Genomic DNA, 12,830 nt, shown 5'->3' on the forward strand with positions numbered 1-12,830 from the left:
ATGAGCTTGGGGGTTGGTGCCTGAAAGACCGATGACGCTACAGGTGAAGAGAGCCAAGCGAGGTGCGAAAACTATCATGGCAACCCTGTGAGTGGCAACCACCTGGCACCATCACACTGAAAGATCAGTGGAATTATAACAGAAAGTTACAGCTGAAAATACAAATAAAAAATACTTACCACATGTACCACAAAACCATGTTTATCAAAGGGTGGGAGGGACTGGGAGCAACAAACTTGGATCACAGCACAAGCTCCAGCAAGTGAACAGATGTGAAATGAACTGGCACAAACATGTGAGCTGTAAGATTACCCAGGGGCCCTGCAAAATGGAGTGGCCGCCCCCACATGCCCCAGCCATGCGGGCACCGCTGACCTGCACTTGCCTCGATTTTAACTTTGCCTAAATAGGCCATTTTACAGTTGTGTGCTTTGTGACCTGGCCTTGGGTTCGAAGCGAGGCTGGGGGTGACCTTGTTTTGATACAAACCTCACTGCTTTTCATATGTAAATGCACCCTAGTTAGCATAAGAACAGCATGATCTACATATGAAAAGCAGTGAGGTCTGTATCAAAACAAGGTCACCCCCAGCCTCGTTTCCAATGCAAGGCCAGGTCACTTAGTACACAACTGTAAAATGGTTGAGAAAAGATAACATCGGCCTAAGGGAGGTGAGGTCACCTCCCTTAGGCCGATGTTATCTTTTCTCAACCCTGTAAAATGGCCTATTACATTTAGCCACATATAAATTTAAATTAAAAAGTTGAATTAGTCTTATTCTTGTTATTCAGTCTTATAATTCAAATCCAAAATCAAATGTTTATCTCATGAAATCAACCCTGGTTTGCAGAGAACTGTTGTTCATTCTGGTCATTGTGATTGTGTTATATTTAGTTCATTTCATCTGTGTTCATTTGATAAGCGAATGGTGAGCTTGCCTTCCAAAGCTTCTAAGGAGCCATCAATCTGCGTTTTGTCCACTATTGACTCTGTTACAATTGTTTTTTATCTTTTGATACATTTTGATTGAAATCAATAAAACTGAATTGCAACACCAAAAATCAATAACATTGAAATCCATGATTGCAAATATTCATATATTAAGGTTTTTGATTTTTTATTGATTTCTGATAATTTTGTCAATTGGCTTGTATCAAATGTTATTACAATGAACAATGTAAACTGGTGTTTTGATTAGTGTAGTGGAGTTTGTGATTTAAGAGTATAGGCACACAAATGGCATCATTGATTGGTGTGACCACTGCACACATGATCAGAGTCTAGAGTCCAGCCAGAGTGACTTGTCAACAGAGTTTTCCAGACTGTTTTGGCGAGTAGTAGACAAATATAGAAAACATATTATGCTACTCGCCTGCGGCTCAATATATAATATTAGTGCACCTCTTGGCTCTCACCACATTTGCTTTTTACTTAGAGGCACTGTTTCGATTTGTTGAATTTTCCATGATAATCAGGGCTCATATGCAGGTATATAATCATGTGAATTAATGTACATGTACATTAGACACAGCAGAAGTGTAACTTTTGAATTGGGCTTGAGAAATACATTGTTACAGAGATTAGGAAATTGGTGGATCAGCAAAAATTGTCTTGTTGTCAAATTTTGTACTCAGGCAAAACAATAAAAAATGTTCAAAGATTTGAATTTATTTGAATTTAAAAGTTTTAGAAAAATGACAACAGTTTTGCCTACTGATATCCAGACCAATTGTTAATTAGAAAAAACCAGAAAGAACTCATTGGAAATTATTCTATAAATGTAATCATTTTTGTGGCAATGAGGAATTAACCCAAGTAGAAATCTTATTAAGATCTTGTAAGATCTTGTAAGATCTCGTTAGAATCTTATAAGATGACAATTAAGATTAAGATCTTAATTTTTTGTACACCACGCTTGCCTCCTCTCACAGATTTATCATTCATGCCTTACAATTAAACCAATAAGATGTTTTATTGTTAGATGTGAATGATAAACCCGTGAATGCCTGTGCTGAGTGGACGCAAGCGTAGTGTACATAAATATTCATTGCATGAGATTAGCAGTGAAATAGACCAGGAAAAACAAAATAAAACTCGTGTTCAGAGAAAGGGAACAGCGACATAAAGTTGACTGAGTCTCAGCCCTCTTCTCTTTAACCGAAAACCCTTTTCATATATTAAAATGGACCATTATTCTAGTGCTTCACAATTGAAAAGTAAAATCTGTAAGTGTATTTTTGAAAAATTTTGATTTATGCAAATTACAAGCTTTTTTGACTTGTGTTAGCTGTTTTAAAACACAAATAACTTGACGTCGCAACCACCCTAGAAGCTCAAGGTACTTTTAGAATGTTTTGCTGTGATAAAAGACCTTTGGGCAGAAATGAGAAGTAATAATTTTTCTTTTTTTGTGATTTTAACAAAACATGTGGTATCAAAACTTGAATCAGCCAATAAAAAATGATTCTTTATTTACTTGAAAACGCTCCTACCTTTTAGTTTTCTAATTTCACTCTCAAGTTGTCTAGGGTGATTAGTTTAAATCCTGAAAGTTTTGTTGTAAAGTGTCTGACTAAATTTCGATACAATTGATGTTATTTCAAATGAAGTGCTTTGCATCACTGTTGCTATGACAACAGCTGTTGCTTGGAAACCAACAAAAACATCCAATTTTTTATCATACATGTAGGTTGAAAAGGTTGTGTAGTATGACAGACAACCATGCAAAATATTGATTTGAAAAGATCCACCCCAATGCCAGAAAAACTGTTGCAAGCCTCCTTATTTAAGTTCTTGATTTCTGTTTCTATTCTGATGTTTGATGATAATTGAAAAAAAGTGGCAATTTTGATAGCAGAGGTTAGCATGCTACATACATCAGTACTGTAAGTTATACTCACCGCCTCCTGTCTTTGTTTTTTTTTTTTTTGGTGTCTAGGTTGTTGACGATTATTACATCTTTCAACATCCGAAGTTGGAAAGAGTATCCAACTTACCAAGTTCCCATCTACATACTGGCCTGTTATCTGAGTTGAATGTGGGTAGACATTAATTTATTCTTTTTAATGAACTCTTTTGAGAATGAGCTGTTCTGAAAAGATATGTACATCTCTCTTCCTGCAAAATGTGTTTGGATGTTTTGAGGAGGGGACCCTAAACGCCAAATTAAAGTATTTGGAGAGAAGTATGAAGCTTGATAATTGGAATTTCAAAAAGGGTGATGGAGGGGTTTCCAAATAAGAAAAAAATCCTTCAGTGGCAGAGGCAATTGGCTATCTTCTTTCAGAACTACACAATGAATTGTGGCTCACATTAAAGGCTGCCATTACAAAATAACACAAGCGAGCAATAACCGTTATTTGGCTGGTAGGAAACCAGGAGAGTGGCCTTTTGGAAAACAAAATCGGGTTCTGCTGGGCTTAGCCACCCAGTGAGGTACCGAAAAGTATTGATCCACACAGTTAATGTTAAGTGTTACATGTGCATTAATTATCCAAAGTTTTATATGAATACATCTTTTTGTAACCATGTTTGTTCCAATCTGAGGTAGCACCCCCCTTTCCGCCCTCTCATCACCCAGGGGGAACCCTCCTATATAAGCTATGAAGGTATGTGTGGCACCAAAGGGTATCAAATGATTTTTGAGCCATTTTGGTCTAAAAGTGAGTATGGATTTTAACTGTTTTGTTCTGAAAGTCTGAAAATGAGTGTGAATTCTAGAGATCAGGACTGAAGAAGGGTACCAGAAAATTACTTATTTTGGTCAGAAATGGGGTCAGGCTGTGGAGAACAGAGCAACACACTTGCACCAAAAATTCTTTGGTTACCGACATCCCAATTCTGAAGTCCAGGCCCTCATGTGTACAGTAGCAGCAGACTCATGCCTAGTCGCTATTTACGTGTTTTTTGGAGTGAGAAGATTGGATACGAGGATGGATTGAGGCACTTAAGGGGTCTTTTGTCTATTTTTCACTGGGGCTTTCAATTGTTGTTAGTTATCATTTTCATCATCTTTGTCATCATTCATTTGAAAAATCAAAATAAAACTCATAAACTGAAACTGTTGGGTCTCCCATGAAACATTTTTTTCCCTTTGGCCCTTTTCCCAATTCTTCAGGTGCTCCTGCTAGAGAGGTTTGACTTTGCATGTAATACTAATTTTGGCTAGTTTACTACATTTGCAGGTTAAAATGGTGGAACAGCAAATTTTCAAGCCTTACAAGTTGCTGTCATCCAGCTCAGCTAACTTTTTTGCCAATGACCCAAGATTGGGCGAAATGTGGTATATTGTAAGTTGCTTTTTGTTTGAATTTCTTTTATGTGTGTGTGTGCGTGAGGTTTTGGCAGGCCACATTAGGCTGTGAATTCAGCAGTAAATTTGTTCTGTTTTGGTCTGATCTGCGTCTGTCAGAAAATGGACCTGCACAAGAATATTATACTGCTGTTGCCAAATCGTTAACTGTATGTCAACACAATGTTATATTTAATTAGTAAGGTGTAACTTTACAGTGTGCATCTTTTATTGTTTTCATGGCTTGTTATGTTGTATACTGCTTGATTTGGTTTCGTTTGTGTTGTATTTAGTGTGTATGTAAAGTTAATCAGTGATAGAACAGGTCTCTAGCTTGTTGAATGTGAAAATGGTCAGTCTGCACTTTATTCCTGTAATTTTTAATTTAGTAATGTACAGTTAAAGGGGAAGTATCACGAAAATTTGTTGTCATTTCAAAACCCGAAATGTTTGACTGTCAGCAGAAACAACGAAATAATTGTGAAGTTTGTTAAAAATTGTCACCCCAGTGCAATAAAACTGTTGATTAGTGGCTCTGGCCAGAGACTGAGTAGGCTGATTTGGATTGAAACTTGAAAAATATTAGGCTAATGTTTTTCTAGTTCTCGCATTTTTGTTTCCAAAATGCGCTAAAACAGACCACGAGTTATTTCTTTCAAGAATTGAGTTGATTTTGTTCCTCTCGTCATTCTAGAATTATTTGGCAGGTGATTGAAGGTCTTATTTCATCATTTTTAACAAAATATATCAAAAGCCCCGTGATACTTCCCCTTTAAGTGTACTGAACATGTCCTTTTCTTTCACTTTATGCACATGCAGAATAGACATGATGGACAACCCACATATAATGTGATTGATGTTTGGAAGAGAAACATCACTGGTGAAGGAGTGGTCGTTGCCGTGGTTGATGAGGGTTTTGATCCAGAACACCCAGAGATCAAAGACAACTATGTGAGTTACACTAGAAGTCATTGAAACTTAATCTCGAGCAATAGTTATTCTATTCTTATTAATCTTACAGGATATGCATGCATGTACATGTAGATACAATATCTTAATAGTGCTGTGGCTGGTTTTAGCACTTAGTACTTTTAAAAGTACTCAGTAATGCTAATATTTGAATATACAGTCACACAAGGCTGAGTTGAATTAGGAGAATTAATTTTTCTGTCTATTTTCAAAACCTTTTACAAATTTGCCACTTGCATTGGGTAGTGACAACGGAATTTGTCAAAAAATTTGAAATACAATTATTATAGTGATAATTCATCCTTAACGAGTTTCAACGAGGCCTCACTCAGTCACTGTGATACTGCCAAATATTTTTTGGTTTTACGTATTTCCTTGCCTAATTTACCGAAGATGTACGATGTACGATGTAGTTAACTAAGAAAACTGTTGTCCTTTGTTAAAGCTGTTATTAATTTTCTTCGAACGTGCTTAGGAACCTTTCCAGCTCTGTCAACGTGTTATCGTGTTAAGATCAAGTCTTTGAGGCTCAACGCTTTTTTACCTTTGTGAATTTCCACAAGTGGACACAATTTTTCAAAACCGCTTTGCTTCGCTTCATAACTTCGTTTTGTTCGCCTGGATTTCTTCGAAGTTTGCATTCTCGAAAACGAACTTACAGTATGGAAGACCATGGGAAACGCCGAAAGCTCATGCTCAGACAAAGGAACATTGAGCAAAAATTTCCACGTCACACCGACGCAAATAGCGATGATAAACCGGAAGACCTTGAACTCATGAACCATGATTTAGACAATAACGAAAAAAACGAATTAGTTGCCGAAAGCTCTGACTTCTTCGCCAACGATCCAAAAGCGGAATCTAGGACTCGCAAACCAACAGAAAAAGGCCAAGAAGAAAGAGTATGGCGTTTACAACAAAATGAAACGACTGCATTATCGGCGGTTAGCCGTAAGCGAACCGATATCACGAATTTATAAATGTCGGATCCAAACAATCTGGATGTTGTCAAATTAGAACCAATTGAACGAGTCACCATGTCATCATTTCAAGACGCTTATAGTTGCTATCATCACGAATTAGCTTCGCGCACAGGAACATAAAGACAATTGGGTCTCGACCTTTCACTGAGAAGGAAAGTGACATCTTAGCGCATCGCAAAAGGGTCGTTAATTGGATAACGAGCTGCGAACAATGCCTAAGCGATCAATTTGACAGATTGTCGGATAAGTGGTCGCAAGGATTACGCCCGTCATGTTCGTCTATCAGAAAGGGCAAAGATCGCAGAATTATTGGCAGAACACTTCATGAAAGAGAAACTCATATTGCGGGCCGCTGAAGAATGAACTACAGTTGGATCTTCGGATCGCCAAAACCCAAGCCAGGCGGGAAAAAGGATTTGCAGAAATGGAAGCCGAAGAGAAAGGAAAATTAACCGTAGGGGAAAACGAATAAAGAGCTTCATTTCTTGCGTTGCCAACTTCCTTTTCAAATCATAATTGCGAACCGCTCCCGGAATTTGTAGAACGTCCGAGTGGAGTGACTGACAACAAAACGGAACACGTTGCGAACGACGCCCTACCGTTGAACACAGAAGCCCCTGAGTTCTATTACGGTGCCTTTCCCAGTAAAATCAAGAAACAGGTAGTTTCATATTCAAAACCCAATGAACGTCTGAGAAAAATGTTCAAAATTCATCAAGAGCAATAATGGAAAGCATGATTTAGTTACAACATCAGTTAACCACCACTACATGTATTAAAGAAGACCCCATGAAAATCAAAACCTTTGTCATGGCTTTCGACGCCCGCATTCAATCGAAGGGATAATCGGCAGCGCGGATAGACTCTATTACTTCGGTCAGCATCTTGTTGGAGAGCCTAAAGAGCTCATCAGTGGCTGTCTTCACATTGAACCAGACAAAGGCAACACGGAAGCGTGAACACTGCCACTTGAAAAGGAATACGTTGATCTGTACAAGGTCTCGACAGCATACTTACAGGAACTTACCAGTTGGTCAGCCCTCAAGTACGATGATGGCCCAGCTCTGAAGCTCTTTTCATTATTCCACACAAAATGTGATAGCGGAATGGAAACGATCACACACTTGGCAACCCTAAACCGTCCACCTAACATGCAAGCCATCGTTCAGAAGTTTCCCGCCAATTTGGCACGAGAACGTGGAAAGAGCAAGACGTAAAGACAACACACTTGCAAGCTTTGGAGATGTAGTTGAATTTGTGGAATATGCTCTGAGACTGCAAACGATCCAGTGTATGGGAAAGGTGCACTAGGCAAGACAAAACCACGAACATGCGACTCAACAGAGGACGATAAGAAGTTTCTGCTATCCAAGTTCAAGACTGCAAGCTCCGCCACCCATCTAAATGCCGCTGCCAAGCCCCACTTTTCACACGGGGCCGGGTCTTTCCTGCCAAAACGTTAGCATACACCAATTCCCCTTGTGCGATAGGTAACATGGTCTGGATAATTGCGAGGCCTATGAAAGGAAATCCGTAGAAGAGAGGAGCTCTTTTCTAGTCGACAAAGCGCTGTGTCTTGGTAGACTATCCTTCCAGTGATAATAACTCAGAAAGGTACCAATAAGTCAACGTAGACCTATGCCTTTTATTACAACAGAAGTGCGGGATGCTTTCTTACCAAAAGCCTAAAAACCCACCTTTGAGGCAGCAAGTAGGAACACAAAACTATAGTTGGGAATGATGCATGGTCATAGCCTAGTAGACAGTGCTGTCGTAAAGGATCTGGTCGTAACGGTTTTCAGTACACGACAAGAGTCCTGCTTAGCTACCAAGAGCTTACACAAGACATGAGATTCCTAGTCACGATTAGATTGGCTTACTCCTGAAATTGTCAGTGAAATCGAGCACTTTAAAGAGATTGCTAACGAAATCCCTGAAATGATCCTGAATTAGAAACCGGTCTTCCAATTGGCAGCAACTGTCCAAACGCAGTCGTCCTGCTTCGTGCAATACCAAACGAAGCCGGAATCAAGGTGATGTTCTGTTCGCACTACGCTCAATACATGTGACTACTGGACCATTAACGAGCAAAGTAACATTCACCTGAATCACTGACCTTCGCCGTCGGAAAAATAGTAAGCATAAATTTGTTCGAACTTGACTTAAACGAAAGGGAGCCAGGAAACCTTCCAGAAGATCTCAGCTTCTTGGAGGAAGATAGAAAAATTATGACCATAGTCTCCAACGGTATCCGCTACACGGAGGGCAACTACAAGATCTCACTCCCCTTTCATCAGCAAGACGTCAAGTCACCAATCAATCGGGAACAAGCCGTCAAAAGGGTGCTCTGGCAAAAGAGGAAAATTATGGAAAATGGCAAGCATTGGAACGACTATGTGGCCTTCATTATCGACATGATAAAGGATACGCAGAGAAAGTCCTAAAATAATCGCTGAAAACGAATACCCGGAAGGCGTGTAATCATCCTAAAAAATAGTGAAGATGCGAGTGGTGTTCGATTGCACTGCAAAGTTTGGTGGAATATCACCAAATGATCGACTGTTACCAGTTCCAGACCTCACTAATTCTTTAGTTGGCGTTTTAACTCGCTTAAGACAAGAGCCAGTAGCTATATTTTACCAGGTCTGGGTGCTCATTGATCAACGCAATTTTCCGCGCCCTCTTTGGTGGCCAGACGGTGATCTGAGTTCCGTATAAGAAGAATACAGATTGTTGGTTCACCCCTTTGGAGCCGTTTCCCCCACCCAGCTGTTCCAACTATGCCCTGCGTAACATAGCAAACGAAAGCGAGGAAGAATTTTGAAACCCTGTGGCAGACATTCAGCGTCGCAACTCCCATGTAGATGACTGCGTATGATTGGTTAGCACGGAAGTTGAAACCAAGAATCAAGTTGATGTTCTGTATCAAGCATGCGCTAAAGGTCGATTTCGCCTTACCAAGTTCATTAGCAACCATCGAAGTACCCTTCAATCTGTTCCAGAAGAAGAACGTTCCAAAGATGAGAAGACGCAGGACCTCAACTATGACAATTTACCAATCGAAGGCACTCTTGGTGTACAATGATGTGTGGAGTCTGACACCGTTTCAGCAGACGCAGAAAGATTGCATGACTAGCCAAAAGAGCGTCTGCGAGGGAAGCTAACACTAATGCATTTTCAAAAGTGTCGTTTTCATCACGGTGTAAACGAAGCAAAATATTTTCATCCGCACTAACGTTTATGTATCGTTTTCACCTGTCCACACTAAAACGTTTGAAAACGATGAAAACGACTGGGACCTGGGATTGCGCATGTGCCAACATTACAAGACCATCCGCCATCTTGGATAGATGCTCCGATTTGGACTGGAACCGATGGCATGTGACGCTTTTTACGTCACCATTTTCAAAAGTCTCCGTTTTCACCTGTCCGCAGTAGAAACGGAGCGTTTTCAAAACGATGCTTATTCAAATGTCTCCACTTATGAAACCGTTTTCGATAGTCGCTGTTTTCATCGGCGTTTTTGGGCGTTTTAGTGTGGATGATAGGCGAAAACGTATCGAAAAGTGTGCGTTTTTAAACGAAATCGCATTACTGTGAATGGGGCCTAAACGTGGTAGGGCAGAGTCAATGGATCAAAGGACCAACCGTTTGTATGGCAAACAGCAGAAGAATAGCCAGGTCAGTCGCCCTCCTTAGGCCAAATACCAAGAGAAGATCCAGAAGTCAGGGAAATGATCGACGCGCACGCAACAGTGATCACCTGAACCAGCGTTAGTCGTAACAAAACTAATAACTTAAATTGGTACAGTTTCAAGAAAGCCGTTGCTGTATTTATGCGATTGAAGTCAATATTTCTAAACGGAGACTAAGAGAGGGAACGCCGTTACAATCAAGGAACCATCCTGTTCACCTAGCACCATTAAAGAGGTGAAAGATGCTGAAATTCCAATCCTGTGACTTACACAGTTTAAAAAGTTTTCCAAGGAGATCCGAACTCTCAATCAAGTCTGTACCGTCAATGAAGAGCATGCTCAAAACAACGCCAAACAAAAGAAAACCAAGATGAGAAAGACCAGCTTTCTTTTGTGCCTGGATCCATTTTCTGATGAAGGAATTCTTCTGTTTGTGGTCGACTAAATAACGCCGACATCACAGACGATTCTAAGCATACTGTAATCCTTCCTCAAAGAAGTCACGTGAAAACGTTAAACATCAGGCACGCACACGAACAAATTGGCTATGTAGGATGCGGGAATGTTCTCGCCAGATTACGTGAAAAGAACTGGATCATTGGAGCCTTCTCAGCAGATAAACAGGTTATCTCCTTATGCGTTACATACCAGCGAAACAGAGCCTCGCCTCATGACCAGAAAATGGCCGATTTAGCTTCAGACCAGTTTACACCAATTTCTTGATCAATGTTCGGCCACCATTGGTGACTGCGAGCTATCTTTTTCATCCAGACAATGCCTGGGTGACCTGTGTGTAATTCCTCCAGGATATCGTGCTGATAGCGGGTAAGAATAATAAGTCGTTATCCCCATAACAGGTAAACGTGCCCGACAGATAGCTCAAATCGACGATTGAAAAAGGGTTGTAAGCGCAGATCTTCAACATGTTGTGGCCAACCGTACCTGGCAAATTCCAACATCTTTAATAGATAGGACAGGATCTACTCATTTTGCATGGCTTATCTAATTGTGCGTAATGGATAAGGAGTCTAGCAGGCGTTCTTTAACCTTGAAAACAGCATTCTTGTTACTTAACGTTGACGGCGAGGGTAATCGTGATAGCGCGTCAGCAACAGCATTTTTATTCCTATAGTCAAAAACAGTACGATTGCCCAACGCTGGAAACACATAGCTGCCAAGGAAGGGATGGCCGTCTTCGGACCAAAGATTCGCTCAAGAGGCTTATGATCCGTCAGAATTATGAAATGTTAACTGTACAGGTACTAGTGAAATTGCTTTAGCCCAAACGTAATTGCCAGTGCTTCTTTATCTATCTGACCATACTACTTCTCATGTTCGTTCAGTGTCCGCGACGCATAGGCAATCTGGCGTCGTGTGCCATTGGGATACACATGCATAATGTCAGCACCCACACATAAGGGGAGGCATCAACTGATAATTCCGCTGGAAGACTAGGACTGTAATGCGTCAGCACAGTCTCTGATGTTAGCGTGCATTTTACGTCGCGGAATGCTTGTTCGCATTTTGGCATTCAATTCCATGGCTTGTTTCCTAGGAGCTCGTTCAGGGGATGAGCGAGGGTTGATACCTTTGGAATGAAGTGCTGCCGCCATTCCCAGGGAGGAAAGTAATTCTGTCACGGATTTAGGGGCGTCCTTGATGCCCTTGACCTTTTCATCAGTCGATTGAAGTCCCTTCTTGGAAAAACGCAGCCCAAAGTATATCGCGGATGGTGCCATGAACACGGTAGTTTGACTCTCAATCCTTACTTCTGAAATTGCTTGAAGACCCTTTCTAAGTTCCTCAGATGCTCTTCGTCGTCCGTGCCTCCTACCAGCAGTTCATCCATAATCACACATGTTCCGTCAAGTCCTGTAAGTATTTGCTGAATGAAACGCTGCCAAATAGCTGGGCTAGTTGATATTCCCAATGGCAAACGTGTGTATCGAAAAAGCCCTTTATGTGTGTTAATCGTACACAGTTTTTGGGACTCCTCGTCCAAACCAGTGGTTGATACGCATTTCACAGATCAATTTTGGTAAATTTCTACCTTGTGGATACTCGCCCTTGTACTTCCTCCAGTGTAGGGATAGGGAACGTCTCCGTCTGAATTGCTGGGTTGACTATGCCTTTATAATCGCCACAAATACGTACTGAGCCATCAGTTTTAGGAACACAGACGATAGGCATGGCCCAGTCGCTCACTTCTGTAGGCTTGAGAACGCCTTCCTTTTCTATGTGCTTGTGTTCCTCCTCTACGGCCACGCTTAGTGCGTAGGGTACTGGGCATGGGTGTTGAAACACTGGTGGTGCGTTTTCCTTCAGATGCAGTCTAGCCGTAACTACCTTAACCATTCCTAGCTCGGGCTTGAATATCTCCGAGTACAGTTCCTTAAGGCATTTTATCCGTACGTCGTTATCTTGTTCAACTGAGAACTGACCGATTGCCGGTGAAAAGAGATTTCTCCAGTCTCCTTCCGAGCAAAGGAGGGGCATATCGCTCTGCGTACACGATGGGTAATGTTAGTGTTGCCTGTTGGCTCGTGAAGGCGCTGACTTGAGAGCACATGCTGCGTGAAAACCAGGCCCCCACCAAAACGTGCTCCATGATAAGATTTGCAATAGTTGCACTAATGGAAGATCCTATGGTGCATCTAAAGATCTGTTTATGGTGGCGACCTTTGTAGGTGAAGAAGCTGTTGCTGAGAACTAATTTCATTAGGTTAGTCACAGGGATTGGTATGTTGTTGCAACCTTTCTTTTGTAACTTAGAGAGCCAAACCAACCGGAATGGAGTTGAACAAAGAAATAACATTGAAAGACATCATGACTTCATCGTTGGAAATGTGCTAGTCCTTGATCTTCTCAACACAATATTGCTTGTGAAGTGAA

At 40.9% G+C, this 12,830-nt stretch overlaps 1 protein-coding gene across 7 annotated transcripts in view; it reads left to right on the plus strand.

Moving 5' to 3' along the window:
- The window catches only part of LOC146483286 (furin-like), a 41,840-nt gene that overhangs the window by 1,794 nt on the left and 27,216 nt on the right, over nucleotides 1-12,830 (plus strand). For all 7 annotated transcript variants that reach the window (XR_014863978.1, XM_085106454.1, XM_085106458.1 and 4 more), the window contains exons 2-4: nucleotides 2,939-3,037; nucleotides 4,185-4,289; nucleotides 5,111-5,242. Coding sequence is in view for 6 of the 7 variants with exons in the window: in XM_085106454.1 (XP_084962580.1) it covers nucleotides 2,939-3,037; nucleotides 4,185-4,289; nucleotides 5,111-5,242 (336 nt within the window). In the remaining variant the exon portion in view is untranslated. The remainder of the gene's footprint in view (nucleotides 1-2,938; nucleotides 3,038-4,184; nucleotides 4,290-5,110; nucleotides 5,243-12,830) is intronic.

Source organism: Pavona decussata, unplaced genomic scaffold (assembly GCF_977016875.1).
Source record: "Pavona decussata unplaced genomic scaffold, jaPavDecu1.1 SCAFFOLD_40, whole genome shotgun sequence".
Taxonomy (NCBI): Eukaryota; Metazoa; Cnidaria; class Anthozoa; order Scleractinia; family Agariciidae; genus Pavona; species Pavona decussata.